General features: G+C 43.7%; 2 protein-coding genes across 3 annotated transcripts in view; one reads left to right on the top strand and one right to left on the bottom strand.

Annotated features, from left to right (window-relative positions):
- Window positions 1-315: 315 nt before the first annotated feature.
- ADPRH (ADP-ribosylarginine hydrolase) lies at window positions 316-7,782 on the bottom strand. Its single transcript, XM_090286926.1, has 4 exons — window positions 7,505-7,782; window positions 4,914-5,239; window positions 1,987-2,347; window positions 316-718 (listed from the first exon to the last, which is right to left on the bottom strand). The coding sequence occupies exons 1-4, from the start codon at window positions 7,774-7,776 to the stop codon at window positions 316-318; spliced, it is 1,362 nt and encodes a 453-aa protein (XP_090143052.1). The 5' UTR covers window positions 7,777-7,782.
- Window positions 7,783-9,521: 1,739 nt separating this feature from the next.
- Window positions 9,522-19,212, top strand: part of CD80 (CD80 molecule) — a 78,007-nt gene continuing 68,316 nt past the window's right edge. For both annotated transcript variants that reach the window (XM_090276934.1, XM_090276942.1), the window contains exons 1-2: window positions 9,522-9,629; window positions 13,782-14,088. In XM_090276934.1, coding sequence (XP_090133060.1) covers window positions 13,989-14,088 — 100 coding nt within the window. In that variant the 5' untranslated portion in view covers window positions 9,522-9,629; window positions 13,782-13,988. The remainder of the gene's footprint in view (window positions 9,630-13,781; window positions 14,089-19,212) is intronic.

Raw genomic sequence — 19,212 nt, 5'->3', positions numbered from 1 at the left:
CAGAAATATTTAGTGAAAGACTGGCTGATGAAAATAAAGACTCAAATAGGAAGTTATGAGATTTCTAGCTTGAGAGATGCCCACCCCCATCAGTTGAGATAAAGACTCTTCCGGACAGGAAGACGGACAGATTTAGGAAGAACACAAGGAGCCTAAGAAGACTGCATTTCAGCTGCCCCAGGGACTTACCTCAAAATTTCCTGAGCACAAGGTTAAGACCCTTGACTAGAAAAAGTGAAAAGAAACTGAGCAGAAAAGGGACTATACAAGAAAAGAAACCACTAGAAATAAACATTATATTTCCCTAAAGGGCAATTAAGTACCTTCCTTTGACCCAAGATAATATAAAGCCCTAGCTATTTCTTCCAGCCGTTTTCTGTATTCTAGTTTCTCATAGTTAGAGGGACTCACTCCTTTAAAACCATACATAACTCCCCACCAGCAGCCAGCAATGGCAGCCGTAGAATCACTGTCTCCACCATGGAAAAACGCTCGGTGGGCAAGTTCCTTCCAGGAGTCTCCTGCAGCCAGGATGGCATCATAGGCAATCATGGGGGCATCGTGTCCACTGGCGCCGCCCCAGCCAGAGTAGCTCACTGAAGTGTAGAACTGATCCCTCTCCTTCACATCATAGGGCTTGGGGAAATTAGGGGCTGATTTGCCATCCAAAATACCTCTAAGTGTTAGGTACTCTTCCCATTGGTCTTGGAAATAGGACCTGTAGGAAGGAAAAAGTCTACAGTCAATTGAAAAAATAAAGTTGATAACTGTAAGGAAAAGTACCAGATGGATGTGCGAACAGGGAAAATTCCAAGATGACTTCAACTTCTTGTATTAATATAAAAAATGATATAAAAATCAAAATGAGCTTTATCTAAGTAACAGCCATTCAGTACGTTTTTGCTAAGGATAGATATAAACAAGGCACTGGTACCTGTTGCTGAATTTAAAAAATATATAGCAACTTAAAAGTGAGAAGTAAATGTTTGTTTTTCCTGAATTGAGAATAATATTGTCACCTTTCAAGGGAGAAATTTTATTTAGTTTTTTCATATATATATGTATTTAAAATAATTGACTTTAATGATGCCTTTTTTGTCATTTTATTTATTTATTTATAGAGAGAGGGGAAGGGAGGGACAAAGAGAGGGAGAGAAACAATGATGTGAGAGAAACATTGATCCACCTCCTCTCACACGCCCCCAACCAGGGAGCCAGACCACAACCCAGGCATGTGCCCTGACGGAGAAATGAACCAGTGTCCTTTTGGTTGGCAGGCTGGCACTCAATCCTCTGTGCTACACCAGCTAGGTCTTTATTTTATTTTCTTAATAAAAATTGTATATTTTTAAGGCATACAACATAATGATTTGATATACATATACCTGGTGAAATAATTACAGAAACTAATTAACACATCATCTCCTTATAGAGTTGTTTTGTTTTTCAAAAGAGAACTTTGAAATATGATGACCATGGGTGATTTCAACAGAAAGCCTCTGGACCTTTTAATTCCAAGAAAGGCAATGTGAAGTAAACTCAGAAAAGGGAAAAAAGTGGTTTTACCACCTACTAATTGGCTAATAGAAAACCTGTTTCGGACATTCTAGGCAAGGATTTCAAAGTATTATGTGTCAAGACAACACTGAAAAACAAGTTCCAGGAGATAAACAGGGAAGTTCATCTCAGCATAGGACAGCCACAAAAGCTATAGAAAGCTGGAACACAGAATAGGTCCCCTATAGGTGAGGGAAACACCGCAGCTGCACTACTCATTGAGGTCTTCACTTGGCTGCCAGGTGGCAACCACTGCTGGAACTGAACTTGAAATCCTTAGTGGGTGGGCAAGGAGGAGCTGGATGCCAAAACTGGATGGTGAGAACCATGACAGTTGCTATGATTGAGGAATTCTAGGCATACACAGGCAAGCATGTATGCACACAGACTCAACCATTTCCTAGCAGGTGCATGCACCTACAAACTTACCAGTGCTGAAGGTTCTGCTCCACAAAGTAGCCTGATTGGACAATGTACTCTTTAGCTTTTGGTAGCACCTCCATCAGTCCTTTTCCCCATTGCCAGGGAGGCTTGCCATTCACAGCATAGGCTGTAAAAAGAGCAGACACAAGGGCTCCCAGGTAGCCAGTGGGGTGGTGATGGGTCATTCGGCCGCTCTCAATGCTCACATGGATCAGTGTGTCCAGCTGGCTGAGGTGAGGGAACCTGAGACCGATGCACATGGCTCGCATGGCAGCACCGCAGCCTCCCTCGTGATTGTTAAAGGGAATCCTCCAGCCGTTGGCTTCGTCTGGCTTCAGCAGCATGGCATTATGCATCGAGGCACCACCTGGGGAAGAGCCAGGCAGGGCACAGGGTCAGTGTGACCAAAGCAAAGGCTGCAGCAGGAGGGAAGAACCAAGCTCTGTTTCCAAGTTTCACTGATGGAATGGGAAAGCCAAAAAAGTATGATGATGAATGCCCTCAAACTCCAAACCCTAAGCCAATAGTGTGTCTTACGTCATATACAACTCTTAGCATGATAAGAGTTATTACTGAGACAACACAATAAATGAATAAGCTAAGGCTCAGAGCTTAAGAACCTTGCTCAAAATCACACAACCAGCTTATTAGTGGCCCCATCAAAATCATCATGCCCCAAGCCCAAGCCGTTAAATAACCCAACGAGAACCTGACAACTGGAATTCCCAAATGTCAGAAAAAAGACACAGTTCTAGAGCGAAGAGCGCTGGGCTCAGAGATGGAGCGATGGGTTCAGCACCACAACACACCCTTGGGTGCCCTTGTTTTCCCACCTATGTGCCAGCAGTGTAATCATGCTTGTTTCATCACCCTATCCTACTAGCAACTGTGAATGCACACATGAACCAAGCAGTGGCAGGAACTTACTGTGGGGTGTGGTATTATTTCTCCCTTACAGTCAGCTTAATCCTGGCTGGTTTGGCTCAGTGGATTGAGCGTCGGCCTGCGAGCTAAGTGTCGCTGGTTCGATCTTCCAGTCAGGGCACATCAGAGAAGGAAAACTCTGACTCCAAAAAACCTCCGCTGCCTTGCGGCATACCTCTTCAGGGGAAAGGCTAAGGGAGTAAACCCCGACAGAAAATCCGGAGCCGGAGTCCCTAAGGCGGTTTGACGTTGTAGTCAACACCGGCAACTCCTGCGGCGCACCTGAAGCCAAGCTGTATTGACTCCGTCTTTCCCTTGGACCCTTCAGCTGCGAAGAGAGGGGGGGTCTGCTGCATGGGCAACAGCAGACCCTTCATATCACCCTGCCCAGGCTCTGTAGCTTCAGCTTCACTGGAGAGGACACTCCAGCGTCATCGCAAGATGTCAATTCAACACGGGAGGAGACAGATACCGTGTCACTCCCGAGTCGGACTGCACAACCATTCTCGGCGGTGCAGATAGACTCTTAAGAAGCTACACCATCGTCTCTCGAGACGGACGGCTGCCGGCTGCCAACAGTCAGCTTAGTCACAACAAGGTCATGGAAAGCACAATTGGATCAAGAAAACTTTCCACTTGTCAAACTCATGATATCAGATGCTGAGAAATAATGAACAGAGTGGCTTCTAAGGCCAATCCCTGGGGTCACCAGAGACCCCAGGTGTCTGTGTGAGGGGACTTCCTTCAGGAGGTGCTTCTCATCAGCTCATAAGCTGAATTGTGTCCCTTAAAATTCTTATGTTGAAGCCCTACCTCCTAGTATCTCAGAATGTGACTGTATTTACACGCTAGGCTTTTAAAGAGGTGATGAAGTTAAAATGAGAACGTTAGAGTGGGTCCTAAAGCAATCTGACTGGTATCCTTAAAAGAAACCTGGACACACAGAGAGACACATGGGATGTGTACTGTGAGAGGACACAAATATAAGGAGACTGTCTGCAAGCCAAAAAGAGAGGCCTCAGGAGAAACAAACCTGCCGACACGTTGATCTCAGACTTCAGCCTCTGAAAGTGAGAAAATAAGTGTTCTTTAAGGCACCAATCTGTGGCATTTTGTTCTGGCAGCTCAAGCTGCCAGAGGAGGAGAGGTAGGTGAGATGGGCTAGGGAAGAGGTGGTTCAGATCACCTGGTGGCCCAAGTGGCTGGAGCCATTTCCCAAAGTGGGCAAGAACCACTTGTGAGCAGATCTGGAAACAGAAAAGAAGTCTCTACAAGACACTTTCCACTCTTCTTTAAAAAGAAAAAAATGTTTTCTTTATACTAGTTCATTACAGAAAACTTAGAAAATACAAATAATCAAAAAGAAAATGAGAAGCTATAAATACTCCCTTTACCCAGATATAATTATGAACATCTTTGTGTATATACTTCCAGAGTTCTCTAAATAGATATACATATATCCTTTAATAACAGTGGATTCATAAGATACATCCTGGTTTATAACCTACTTATCTTTCACTCAATATGTCAACATCTTTCCATATCAGTAAATTTTTATCTGTATAATTTTAAGTGGCTATGAATATATCACCATAATTAAATAAATGATGGGACATTTAGGTTGTTCCTATTTTTTATCACAATATAAAAACTACTGTCTCTCCTTGATAACATAAATCTCAATCACCGTTTTTTTAATCCTCACCTGAGGACCTTTTTTCGTTTTTTTTTTTAAAGTGAGTCAGGGAGAGAGAACAGAAAAGAGAGAGACATCAACGGGAGAGAGGAACATCAATTAGTTATCTTCCACATGCACCCGTGCCATACATGCCTGGAATGGGGACTGTGTGTGCCTGGACCGGGGACTGAACCCAGAACCTAGGTATGTGCACTGATTGGGAATTGAACTGACAACCCTTTGGTTATGGGACCACAGTCCAACCAACTGAGGCAGCAATCAACCCTATTTTATTCTCTACTTGCCCAGGACAACCACTGGCTGCCCTCACCTGGTGCTCGACCATCCATGTCTTCCATGCAGTCTTGGTAATGCTTAGCGAGGAGGGAATACAGTCGATTCAAGTCTGAGATCTTTCCAGCTTCCACGAGAGCTTCTGCTGTGGCCAGATGCATCACCGTGTCATCACTGACTCTCCACCTCTCCACATCTATGGCATCCAAGCCACCAAGCTGGGCCAGCTGCTGGTGAATCTTCTCCCCATTCTGGAGGAACTCCCACTTTCCGTTGAAGTACCCCAAGGCATCTCCAGTTGCACTCAGCACCATGGCAGCCACATACCTCTCGATCAGTTCCCCACACATGGTGAGGCTATCTCTGGGGGGAATTAAGACATGCAGCAGATGAGGAGAAAAGAATCAGGGAAAAAATAGCCTTATCTACATTTTATTGAGCACCCACTACTCGTAGGCACTGTATTAGTGCACCTCATTTAATCTTCACAACTGCTCCACAAGGGATGCATTCTTAGGCCCATTTTACGAATGAGTGAAATGATGGTTATAGAGATAATTGAGTTCCAGAAATGCTAAATGACTTGTCTTAGGTCACACAGCTAAGTGGCATGGCTAAGAGTCCATGTAACTCCAAAGCCCACAATTTTAGCTACCACTTTACCTTTGCCTCTGTGAGTGACAAGCCCATTACATTCTGCAAGTCAAACCAAGCTTACCATTTTCTTTTTTTTTTTTATGATTTTATTTACTTTTAGAGAGAGGGAAAGGAATGGAAAGAGAGAGAAAGAAATGTCAATGTGTGAGATATATTGATCAGTTGTCTCTCACATGTCCCCAACTGGGGACCTGGCTTGCAACCCACGCAGGTGCCCTGACTAGGGACTGAACTGGGGGTTTGCAGGCCAGCACTCAATCCACTGAGCCACACTAGCCAGGACTCATTTTCTTTTTAGGTAGGATTTGGCCTTGGAACTGCATCCCTCCTTTACTTGATTAGTACTTTCCATTACAATGTAAAGTTCACAAGGCACCTGGACATTCTCTGTCTCATTAATAGGCAGGGATTGGAGTATGCATTCACAGGTAAGAAAATTGGGGCTCAGAGAGGGTAAATTCACACAACCAGCTAGTGGAGGCACTGGGACCAGAATCTTCTGATTTCAGGCCACTCGCCTCAGCACAAACCTCCTCACTTGGGCAACCTCTTTGTGCTTCAGCCTCTACATCTCGAAAATGGAGATAAAAACATCCTTGTAGTAACAATCTCCTGGGCTTGTCATGAGGAGTAAATACATTAATTTTTGTGAAGCACTATTTTTATTATTCATACACAACCAGGGAAGACTTTTCTATTACTGAACCAGAATACTTTCTCCTCACAACCTTCCTTTCAAAAGAAATATTTAAATTTTGTTATTCTTCTAAGTGATTAACTGCTAGAGTCCTAAGATCTCACCTAATATAACCGCCACGAATCTAATCCTGGCAAAATGCTGGTTTCCCTGCAGGTGCCTTTCCAATTCTCAACTGTACCCTATTGCCTGTAGTACTCAAGTTCAAAGCCCTCCTGTCTGCACTCACTGGACCCATCCCCTCCACCTGCATAGGCAAGTTAAACACCTTAAACTACGTGTAGGCTAGCACATTCTCCCCTCAGCTCAAGCTCTGTCCACACCCAAGATGCTAGTCCTCCCTCACACTTGCCTAAACTGTACTGACTCAGACCTGGGGCTTCCAGGAGTCCTTCCCCAGCTGCACTGCGGTTTGTCTGGGAATGCAGGCTGGCAAGCACCTGGAGAAGAGGAAATGAAGATTGGGCATACCAACACTGAACACGCTTAATTTCTTAGTTCACAAAGGGTATTTGTAAAACGTTATTTACGTGCTTTAGTACTTACAGATGATGACTAGGAACTGGAGTTCTGGGTTACTAGACCTGACTCTGCCCAAAGAATCAGGTGTGTGATTGTGGACAAGCCACCCACCCTGGACCTCGATTTTCTGAACTTATAATTGGAGAGCGGGAAAGGAGAGGGGCTACAGATGCTCCCTGTGCTTGTCCTGTGCTCCGAGCTCCAGAGGAACAGCTTTTAGTCCCTCTGTATCCTCTCTCGCAAGGTCCCCAGTTTCCTTCCTGTAATTCCTTCGGGTTCCACCGAACATGTGTTTCGTGAGTTGCAAGCGGGGGTGGGGGGCAATGACCATCTCTTTCCGTTGGAAAATCCTTTTAACTTTCACACATAATGTTCTAGCGTCCCGCTTTCACAACGCTGTTACACCTTCAACTCCTCAACTTTCAGTTTACATTTTCGCCCCAAAGTATAAATTCAAAACTAATGGTCAGCTGCTTCTGGCAAACTTTTGCTTCCCTATGGGGGGTGCGGGGGACCCACCGGACCGAGACGGGATCGGGGTAGGGGCACCCGGCCACCGCGGGCGAGGAGGGGGCGTGGGGAGCGCAGGGACGCTGTGCTGGGGTGAACCTGGTCCCTGGGGAGAACCCGCACCCGGGACCAGGGCGGGTGGGGGGGGTCGGTGGGGGGAGGAGAGCTGGCAGGACCCGGTCACCGCCGGGAGAGGAGCGCGCCGGGGAGCAGCGGCAGGGGAGAGGGGAGCGGCGGAGTACCTGGTGGCCGGGCGCGGGGAGTTCAGGGTGGGGAGAGAGGCCCGATCGCACCCGCGGTGACAGGCCCTGGCGGGAGCCCGTCTGTGCGCGACAGAGGCGGAGCTGCGTCGCCGAGCGTGCGGGCCGCGCCCAGATTCAGAAGACCGTGAAGCAGTACCCCGTACTTCCGCGTGGCCAGCTTCGGCTTCAGCGGGCCAGGGGGCTTCAAAAGAGGCTTTCTGGCCCTGCAGCGGCCCTCTGTGACCGACCGCGGCCGGGGCCGGGGCCTGCATCACCGCCGCTCGAGCTCGGGAGGGCGCTGAGGAGTGACTCACGTGGGCTTCAAACACATGCCTCGATTTTTCTCCATGCTTAGCTATGTGGCTAAATATTCGAAAAAACGGCCTTTTCACCTTTCTTTGCCCCTCGTCTATAAAAGGGGACGACAATAATAGTACTTCTTAGTGTGGTTGTTAAGATTAATTTTAATTCGTCATTTATTTGGCAGCAGAATGTTATTTTTTTCATCCTGCTAGTAATAAAAGCAAAGAAAAACTAAGTCCTTTCGTTTGAATACATTAATAGTGTCATTTAAACAAAAGAATTAGAATCAACATATATGTGTTCACCAAAAGGTTCAAACTACAATAAAGAACAAAACTCATTTATATGAGCAAAAGAAGAGAGACTGGGATCCAAGGAGCAACACAAACTATCCTCCATAGCGATCAAAGAAAGGCAGGGTTTATGAAGGCAAAAACCACAAAATGTAATTTTTCATGCAAATAAAGGACATCTGGCTAAGTTAACAGGGATTGATTAGTTCCAAAATGCAAACAAGGGGCCCAAAACTCCAAAGAGGGTAAGTCCACATAGGCCCATGAAACAGTTGTTCCAGGATGTTTATGGCTCAGCTCTGAGATGTGTTGAGCAGGCAGGTTTAGCAACTTAGCATCTCTGACAGCTGAGGCACATAGGCCCCACTTCCTTAACAGTCTCCTGATCCTGTTGATTCAGCAATGTTTTTTCCATTAACATTAATATTCTATATACCTATGCAACAATTTGATTTGCTATGCCTATTCTTTCTGGCTGTAATGACCCAGACTTGGCCTGAGAGTTTTGTTTTTTTAAGTTGAGATACAATTCACATGTAACGAAATGCACTCATTTGGTGTGTTTTTCAGTGAGTTCTGATAATGTCTCTTGGAACTCTTGGAAAGCAGTTATCCATCCATTAGCTTCCAACCCCATTTGGTCAGGAGTAGTCCCATGGGCATTACCCACCCACCTACCCACCCACCATATTTCCAGGCTGCATAGGCTTGAATGCAGAACTTCCAAGGGTAGCCCAAGCCCAGGCAACAAAGAGGCTCCCTGCCCTTGCCCCAGCCAAGAGCAGAGGAAAGGTGCAGGCCCAGGCAAGGTTCTGTCAGGTTCTACCTGAGCAAAACAGATCAGCTAGAGCAGCGTAGGTCAGCCATTTTCCCACAGAATGCTCCAGAATTCTACAGAGAAGGCACAGCAGTAGCAAGCTGGTTAAAAATGGGGTGGAGGGGAACTAAATTTTCCTCACCCAACTCCTTGGTTCTATAATTGTGCACTCAACCACGGCTGGGATACATTGCCCAACATGGCTTCCAGAAGCCCACTCTGTGATGATTGTGGGATGGAGAGGTGGGGGTGCAATTCAGAGTGGCCTTGCAAGCTGAGCACTGTCCAAAAGGTGCCCACTATATGTGAGGTGGACAGTTCACTCCTGTAGTGACATGACTGTAACTAGAGAGGGATAACTCTGAGTGCTAAAACAAAACTTGAGACCGGCAAAGAAATAAGCATCCTATAAAGCTCACAGAGTATCTACTGCCAAACAGTCAATGGGGCGGCCCACCCCTCCAACTACTTTCTTCCCTCTCACCAGATGATCTACTGCTCTCCTCAAGACATTGTGGGGTTTGCCCCAGCCACACCCTCTAAGAAACTAACTTAGCGGGGCAACTTCCTCAAAGTTACCATCCTCTGATGACAAACTATCAAAAGTAAAAGGCAGTTGAAACCGGGATGCTACGTTCGTGGAAAACTAAGCAGTTTGAACATCTCATACTTTGATTTTAACAGAAGAGAAAAAGAAATTGTTCTTTAGTACGTAAGTACATTTACTGTTATCTTAATACGGGATAGCTTGGTATGTCTTTTTTCTTTCTTTACTGATAGATTTTTCTGTTGATTTATTCTTTGTGAAGAGGCATTTAAGAATTGAGACACTTGTTTTTCTATGTTAATATGTTAAGAAAGCAGTGGGCATCGCTGTCTTGTTCCGAATCTTAAAGGAAACGCTTTAGTTTTTTGCCTGTTCAGTATGCTGTTGATTGTGGGTTTGTCATCTATGGCCTTTATTATGTTCAAGTATGAGCCCTTTATTCCTGCTTCGCTGAAGGTGCTGGATTTTATGAAATGCTTTTTATTTGCATCTATTGACATGATCGTGTGATTTTTATATTTCATTTTGTTTATGTGGTGTACCACGTTTATTGATTTGCAAATACTGTACCAACTTTACAGCCCCAGAATAAACCTCACTTGATCATGGTGTATGATCTTTTCAGTGTATTGCTAGATCCAGTTTGCTTATGTTTTTGTTGAAAATTTTAGCATCTATGTTCATCAGGGAAATTGGCCTATAATTTCCTTTCTTTGTAGTGTCTTCCTCTGATTTTGGAATTAGGACAATGCTGACCTTGTGAAAATAGCTTGGGAGTCTTCCCTCTTCTTGAATTTTTTGGAGTAATTTGAGAAAGATAGGTGCTAATTCTTTGAATATTTGGCAAAATTTGCCTAAGAAGCCATTTAGTCCAGGACATTTGTGTGTCAGGAGTTTTCTGATTCGTCGTCGGCAGCCATCCGTCTCAAGAGACGATGGTGTAGCTTCTTAAGAGTCTATCTGCACCGCCGAGAATGGCTGTGCAGTCCGACTCGGGAGTGACACGGTATCTGTCTCCTCCCGTGTTGAATTGACATCTTGCGATGACGCTGGAGTGTCCTCTCCAGTGAAGCTGAAGCTACAGAGCCTGGGCAGGGTGATATGGAGGGTCTGCTGTTGCCCATGCAGCAGACCCCCCCTCTCTTCGCAGCTGAAGGGTCCAAGGGAAAGACGGAGTCAATACAGCTTGGCTTCAGGTGCGCCGCAGGAGTTGCCGGTGTTGACTACAACGTCAAACCGCCTCAGGGACTCCGGCTCCGGATTTTCTGTCGGGGTTTACTCCCTTAGCCTTTCCCCTGAAGAGGTATGCCGCAAGGCAGCGGAGGTTTTTTGGAGTCAGAGTTTTCCTTCTCTGATGTGCCCTGACTGGAAGATCGAACCAGCGACACTTAGCTCGCAGGCCGACGCTCAATCCACTGAGCCAAACCAGCCAGGGTGAGTTTTCTGATTACTGCTCCAGTTTCATTAGTTGTAATCGGTCTGTTCAGGTTTTCTAATTCTTCCTGATTCAGTTTTGGAAAATAGTATGTTTCTAGGAATTTATCCATTTCTCCTAAGTTGTCCAATTTGTTGGCATATAGCTGTGCACAGTATTTTCTTACAATCCTTTGCATTTCTGTAATGTCAGTTGTTACTTCTCTTTTGTTTCTAATTTTATTTATTTGGGTCCTCTCTTTTTCTTGATGAGTCTGGTTAAAGGTTTGTTCATCTTTTTTATCTTTTCAAAGAAGCAGCTCTTGGTTTTATTGATCATTTGTATGTATATATATATATATATTTTTATAGTCTTTCTGTCTTGCTTCCTTACATAGGCTTGTGATGCTATGAACTTTCCTCTCAGGACTGCTTTCACTGGGTTTCATAGATGTTGAGTTGTTCTGTGTTCATTTTCATTTGTTTCCATGTAACTTTTTTTCTGATTTCATAAAATTTTATTTTTGTAAGAAAACTGATTCATTAACATGATTTTTCACCTTTAAATTATATTTTATTAATTATAGTATTACAACTGTGTGAATTTTTCCCCCTTTTCCCCTCTCTACCCTGCACCCCCCCCCCCCCCCCCCACTTCAGGCAATCACTACACCTTTGTTCATGTCCATGGGTCATGCGTATAAGTTCTTTGTCTACTCCATTTCCTATACTGTACTTCACATTCCCATGGCTATTCTTTGACTACCTAATTATACTTCTTAAACCTCTCACCTCTTCACCCATTCCCCAAACTACTCCTCCCATCTGGCAACTATCAAAACCCTCTCCATATCCACAATTCTAGTTTGCTTAGTTTGTTTTTTAGATTCAATTGTTTATCGACTTGTATTTATTGCCACTTTATTGTTCATAGTTTTGATCTTCTTTTTCTTAAATAAGTCCGTTTAACATTCCATATAATAATGGTTTGGTGATGATGAACTCCTTTAATTTTTTCTTGTCTGGGAAGCACTTTATCTGTCCTTTGATTCTAAATGATAGCTTTGTTGGGTAGAGCAATCTTGGCTGTAGGTCTCTCCTTTCATGACTTTGAATATTTTTTGCCAATTCTTTCTAGCCTGCAAAGTTTCTTTTGAGAAATCAGCTGATAGTCCTATGGGAACTCCCCTGTAGGTAACTAAACTTTTCTCTTGCTGCTTTTAAGATTCTTTCATTATCTTTAACCTGTGGCATTTTATATGCTGTGTCTGGAGTGGGCCTCTTTGTATCTATCTTGTTTGGGACTCTCTGTGCTTCTTGGACTTGCATGTCTATTTCTTTCACCAAATTAAGGAAGTTTTCTTTCATTATTTTTTCAAATAGATTTCCAATTTCTTGCTTTTTCTCTTCTGCTTCTGGAACCCCTATGAAGCAAATGTTGGAATGCTTAAAGTTGTCCCATAGACTGCTTACACTCTCCTTGGTTTTTGGGATCCTTTTTTTTTTCTTGTTCTGATTTGTTGGTTTCTTTTTTGTTTGTTTCCTTATGTTCCAAACCATTGATTTTATTTTTGGCTTCATCCACTCTACTATTGTTTTCCCAGTAAATTGTTCTTTGTTTCTGACTGGATCTTTTTTATTCTGTTGAGGTCCTAAGTTCCTTGAGCATCCTTATAACCAGTGTTTTGAACACTGCATCTGATAGATTGCTTATCTCCCTTTGGTTTAGTTCTTTTTCTGTAGTTTTGATCTGTTCTTTCATTTGAGCCCTACTTTTTTGTCTCCTCATTTTGGCAGCCTCCCTGTGTTTGTCTCTATGTAATAGGTAGAGCTGCTATGACTCCATGTCGTGGTAATGTGGCCTAATGTTGTAGGTGTCCTGCCAAGTCCAGTGGCACAGCCTTCTCTATCACTCAAGGTGCACCTTCTGTGTGTGCTGGATACACTCTTCTCTTGTAGTTGAGTCTTGATTGCTGTTGGCAGGTCAATGGGAGGGATTTATCTAGGCCACTCAGCAGCAAAGACTGGTTGTGACCACTGACCGCCAACCTCCACCCTCTGTGGAGGGTTAGCTGTGCAGGGGCCGGGTGGTGGGGCTCCAACATTGTCTGTAGCTGTCCACTGGGTATCTAAGGGGTCCTGGGTGGGGCAAGCAAAGGTCAGCCCCAACCTGTGTTCTGCCCTTGGTTACCCTGCATGAGCTACAAAGCAATCTGCAGATGCTGCTACTTGTGCTGGGCTAAGAGGTTCCTTCGTGAAGCCAAGCTGTGGACCTAGGCTGGCTGCTGCTAGTGCTTGCCATAGGGCCATTTAGCAAGAGGTATGGATGCTTGGGGCTCACTGAGGCCAGCTTTGCTTGTTTGAGAGAACTTGGAAAGTTGTGAAGCATGAGCCAAGACCAGCCATTCACATGGAAAAGCCTCTGTTAACAGCTTGGGTGAGGGAGAGCCTCAGGAAATCTCCAAGGCAGGATAAACAGTGTTAACCAGGTTGATGGAGTCTCAGATATGGCACCCGTGTGCTGGCTCTGTGGCTCTGTGGGGGAAGGGTTCAGAAAAGGAACAGTGGCCTCTGACCACCTTTTTGTCTGGGAGAAATCTGCCCCCTAGCTCTCTCGCCTTGATGCCCGACACTTGAGTTCCTCCTTGTATGCCAAGATTTTACCATCTTTATTGAGTGGAGAGCCATTCCTTGGGAGAGCTGTGGTTGGTCTTGAAACATGTACAAGGCATGATCACCTGCCCAAAGTCCACCCAAACTTTACTATGAACTTGCCATCATGTCCCAGTTTGGGGATCACTGATTAGGATCCTCAACTTATTTTAGACAGGCAACTAGGGAGCTTTATGACCCACAGTGGGCTGATCCTCCTTCTTGGGTGACTTTTATTTTCTTCTTTTTTAGGTTGTCAAATCTACAATCTTTTATATTCAGGAATTTGGAGACCTAGGTAAACCATCAGCCTCTTCTCAGTGTATTTTACAACTGAACCCTCTGTTTGGGGCAACTGAATTATCTTCTGCCACAGCCTGGTGTGTGCTTGGAAGTTGCCCACTTCTCACTTGGTGCAAAATTGCTTTCTTTTGTTTTCAACTGTGAATTGCAAAAGCCATGGGTCAAACGCTAACATGGGGAAGACCACCACCCAAGTGCTCAAACCTCAAGATCTTTCAGCTTCTGGTGCTGGCTGGTCTTTTTCACTTCTGTTCAGGTAAGCAACTTGACTGAGGCCTTTGTTTCAGGGTCTAGGTGAATGGAGATGATGTTCTCAGTGCTGCCCACTTCTGCAGTCCTGCCAGCTGGATATTTCTGTCCATTTTAGGGATGAGAAAGGACCTGCCTGTGATGGGCACAGCAAGTCAGCAACGTAGTTAGCTTAAGAACCCAGACCTTAAAGGGAGGGTGGAACAGTGTTATTTTAACAAAAACATAAAAGCTTATTTGAAAGTCCAACTTAGAGTCATGGTTTCTTCCATGAGCACTAGTTGCTCATTTACATTTTGTGGTATGCTAAGTGCATTGGCCTAGAACAGCTAAAGTGTTCTGCTTCTAAAACTGAGCATTAATGATCTTTCCAATTTGAAAGGGGGGAAAAGCAGTTGAGGCGTATAATCAGCTTAATGTTAATTTTTTTTCTTACTATAAAAATATATGCTTTGGGTATTGATGCCCTTTATGAACACTGGCATCTGATATTAAGTGGTATCAGATTTAACACAAAATTATATTTTTAGTTATTTTAAACTTACTACATAAGTATTTCATGTGTGTTTGCAAAGAATATTTTGACTTCTGGAGGCTTCTGTTTCAGTTTAGGATTTAGGGGACTGTTAGGAAGGGTGGGGCTTATCCTGGCAACAGGATGGTTCTGACTTTACTTTTAAAAATCAAAACAGAAGTATTGCTTTCTGCTGATCAATATAATATCTGGTTTCCCCAAAATAAAGGCTTTGACGCCAGTACAGTTTGCTAGTCTACAAAGAGCCAAATATCAAAAGTCCTTGAGTTAAGAGCTGCTTACTTAAAACATGTCTGCACTGTGGACATTGTCCAGAATGTCAAAGGTGTGAGGAAGAGAGGTTGAGGGAAGGGAAGAGGAGTTAGGGTACACAAATTACTTGACTATTATGTATATACAGGTATCCCCTGTATAACATGGTACTTCTATAACATGGTTTCACTCTAACACGATATGACTGTAGAAGATATCTAAGAATTGCTGGTAGAAGAAGAAACTGATGAAGCAATTTTGGTAGAAATGACATCTGGAATGTGCCAAGATAACTCAGGGGACAATAGCACTGATGAAAATGAAGAAATTAAACAGTTTACTCTAAAAAGTGTAAAGAAAGGCCTAGACTTAGCTGAACAGTGAGAGTCATATTTCTTAAATGAAGATCCTTGCACTGAAAGGAGCACAAAGTTTAAGAAAGAATTTCAAAAGTGCTTAGCGCTGTATAATGAAATTTATAAAGATCTCTCAGCTAAAAGCAAGCAATCTAAAATAGCAGATTTTTGCAAAAAGTAGAGCATAGAAATCAAGATAATGTTGGACAAAGTTCAGAGAATGAGGCTATCTTGTCAAAAAGAAAATGGGTTTGATTAATGGAGCTTAGTAGTGATGACTAAGAAAACACTAAATTCATATTAATATGTACTACTTTTGATGAAAATTGCTTTAATAAAGATATTTTTCTTAATTATAAAAATATAATATGTTTTTTTTAAGTTTTGTACCTAACCCCCCTTTTTGTACTAGTTCTTTGTTCTGTATAACACGGCATTTGTTAGGAACCTAACAACCATGTTACATGGGGGTTACCTATAGCTGACAGTTATATTACATCTGCACTCTTAAACTAGAGTCTTCTGGAGAGTCTAAATAAGTTCCAAAATTTAAAAGAATTTTTATACAGGCTTTCTAGGGATGTGTGTGTCTGTGTGTGATAGAGAGAGAAAATAAGAAAGAGAAAATATAAAGAGAGCATTAAAAATAAATTTAGTAGGGAGAGGAGAGGGGGAGAAGGGGGGAAAGAGGGAAAGGGATTAGTCAAGAAACTAGTATGAATGACCCATGGACATGAACAACAGTGGTGGAGAGGTGATAGGGTGGGTGGGGCGGGGGAGAGCAGCAGGGGAAAAAATGGGACAACTGTAATAAAACAGCAATAAATTAATTTTTAAAAACCACAAAAAATATAATTTAAAAATAAATTTAATAAAATAAAAAATATTAAAAATTGTAGCAGTAAAAAAAGAACATTAAAACTAAAGCCTAGGCTTTAGTAATTATACCAGAAAATTAGTCATAGGCAAATGGAAGGTGATCTTTGAAATAAAGAAAGATATTTAGGAAAATACCTTGTTCTATAGCAGTGATTTTAACATTTTTCATCTCATGGGACATATGTACACCAAAAAAATGTATTATATTTTTTGCTAATCTGACAGGAATAAAAAAGGTATACTGTAATGTTGATTCATACACACCAGACAGCTAAGGGAAAAGAGGTCAGTGCCCCTGAGTAAATAGTCAGGTATTGCATCATTTTAACATTCTTGTGGTATACCAGTTGAAAATTGCTGTTCTATAGCTACATCTAGATTTTACTGTTGCTGTACTGAGTCACAGACAAACCCATGAGCTTCTTATGCCTGAGCACTTACAATATATGCCTTAAAAACTGAACATGGTATTCCTGCCCTCAAAGAGATTTGCGTATGTTAGTTGGATAAGGGGAAACTAACTCACAAGCAAGAGAAGAGCAGTGAAGTACGTGGTCTGACTGTAAGAGCCTAAGACCTGAGAAAGACCATCAAGGGTGGGCAGGGGCAACAGGGCAGGTGGAGGATGGGTGATCATGTGAGAATTCTATGTGGAGCAATAGGTTGGACAAAGGCACACAGGTAAGGATGAATCTGGCACATGCGTTCATTCTTTTGTTTAATCATGTGTTAATTCAACAGACATTGAGCATCTTCTAAGTACAAGACACTTTTCTCGGTGTTGGGGACAAGTTATGGGCAAAGTTGGCATGGCTTTTGCCTTCATGAAATTCATGGTTGTTAGGAAGAAAATGAAAATGAATCAGATAATCACTCAACTGAAGGTATGACCAACAAACATTGTCTTTCCCTGCCAGAGGGGAGCGTGATGATAGTGAACTGGGGAGAACGTGGAAGGAGCAGCCAGTGAGAGAAACCAAGGAGCAAGGAAGTGAAGGGGTGAGTGGCAGTAGGGGGACAGGGTCCAGACTCCATAGGGCTTGAAGGCCTTATCTTTGGAAGGTATTGGGGAGCCATGAAAGAGTTTTTTGTTTGTTTGGTTTTTTTTTTTTTTTTTTAAAGATTTTATTTATTTTTAGAGAGAGGGAAAAGGTGGGGAGAGGAGAGAAAAGGGCAGGGAGAGGGAGAGAAACATCAATGGGTGGTTGCCTCTTGTGCACCCCAACTGGGGACTGGCCCGCAACCAGGCATGTGCCCTGACTAGGAATTGAACTGGCAACTCATTGGTTCTCAGGCCGGCGCTCAAGCCACTGTGCCACACCAGCCAGGGTGCCATGGAAGGGTTTTAAGCAGGGGCGTCACATAGTCTATGCCAACGCTGCTCATACTTTTACGTACAATTACCTGGAGGCCTTGTTAAAATGCAGTGTCTAGTGCAGGAGCCTAAGCGGTCCCGGTGGGAATTTCCAAAATGCCCAGAAGACTTCTGGTTCCTCTTTTCAGTCTGATTCTTCCTCAACATGGGCATCTTGCAGTGTGTCACTGACCTTTAGAGATACTTAGATGACTGGACAAAAATTCCTTTAGAACCATCATGGAAATTAGTTCATTTTCACTGACATCAACATCATGGCAGAGTGAGAAGACTTCTTTGTTTCTCCCCTTAAATTTACAAGAAGTCAGACAAGTATAACAACACACAAACTTCCTCAGATATCCACTCATCGGAAGATTCGAGTATTGGAATGAGTAGGGGAGGCGGGATGGGAGTGTGTGGACAGACACAATTCTGCACCCAGCATGGCTTTAGCAAGCACAGTAGTGGTGGAAATGTCAGCCCATAACCCTCACACTACAGCCCGGAGCATAAGAAAGGCAGAGGCCTTTCCTCTCCTGGAAGGACAGCTCTGTTTCCCCCTCCGCATTGCAGCAGAGCCCAGTAGAGGTGGCTGGAATATTTAAACATCACAGCAGTGCTGGCAGCCACTACTGACAAGAAGGCAGAGCTGCAAAATCATGGACTTGCGTTCCTTGCCCCACCCATCACCACAGACGCTGGGAGAGGTGGTGGAGACAGCTCCAACAGCACAATGGGGCCAGCTGCCATTAATCATGAGGACGCAGTGCTAGGAGCTAATGAAACTGGTCCTCCACCACACTGGAGGTACCTTTTAACCAAGACAAGCAGAACACAGAGGGGACACCTACTCCAGTGGCTCTGGGGCACTTTCCTCAACTTAAGAGATACCATGGGTAAGAGAAAACAAAAACTTATGCTATACCACCATCTACTGGAAAACAAGTAACCTATCTATCAACCTACTGAATAGTTAAGAGCAAAACAGTATCTAAATAAGAAAAGCATTCACAGACAGAAAAATAATCCATGAAGACCCATGAAGAACCAAGGAAATGTGGAAGCATAGAAAGAAATTGAAAAGTCTCCAGAAACCAAACTCAAAGTCATGGAAGACTGCAGTTTAAATGACAGAGAATTTGAGATTGCAATTATGAAGAAACTCAAGGAAATACAAAACTCAGAAAGGCCAGTCGATGAACTCAGGAATAAAATTAATTAACGAAAAGAGCATATTACCAAAGTAATTGAAATTATTTAAAAAGAACCAAAGAGAAGATGGAGGCCAAGTAGGGGGAACCTGAGTCCACTTGCTCTTGCCCCCAACTCAGATACTCGGCTCATCTGCCAATAAACTGAACATTCAAAGGAATCTTAGCTGATATGAAATTTGGAAGCCAAGGAGAACAGAAGACACTTCACAATGGGTGGTAAGGAGATTTTATAGGTTGCAGGGGAAATACTGTGTGTGTGGCACCTGCAGCTGCAGAGCCTGGGCAGAGATCACAGCTTTGCAGCTCCCTCCCCTCCCAGGGCAGAGAACCCCCAGACTCAGGCCAGGAGTGATTTGGTTACACAAAATTGGGGAGGTCCAGGCTACACACACACACAGTGAGCAGCACACCCATAGCTGCAGCGGCAAACACCAACTGGGAGAGAGCCAGAGAGAGAGAGGGATTCTATCTGTATCTGGTCAGATGGAGGCAGGCCACAGTCAGCGGAGACCGTGAGAGACTTTTGGCTTTTTGGAGA

Source organism: Furipterus horrens, unplaced genomic scaffold, assembly GCF_987537825.1.
Source record: "Furipterus horrens unplaced genomic scaffold, mFurHor1.1.pri manual_scaffold_1, whole genome shotgun sequence".
Lineage (NCBI taxonomy): Eukaryota > Metazoa > Chordata > Mammalia > Chiroptera > Furipteridae > Furipterus > Furipterus horrens.
Note: the sequence above shows the minus strand (reverse complement) of the source record. Positions and strands in the feature narration are given on the sequence as shown.

Coding starts and splice junctions, on each gene's coding strand:
- ADPRH (XM_090286926.1), bottom strand. CDS start 7,776: ATGCAGGCCCCGGCCCCGGCCGCGGTCGGTCACAGAGGGCCGCTGCAG. Junction 5,240..7,504: donor TCCCCGCGCCCGGCCACCAG/GTACTCCGCCGC, acceptor AATTCCCCCCAG/AGATAGCCTCACCATGTGTG. Junction 719..1,986: donor GAGCAGAACCTTCAGCACTG/GTAAGTTTGTAG, acceptor TCCTTCCTACAG/GTCCTATTTCCAAGACCAAT.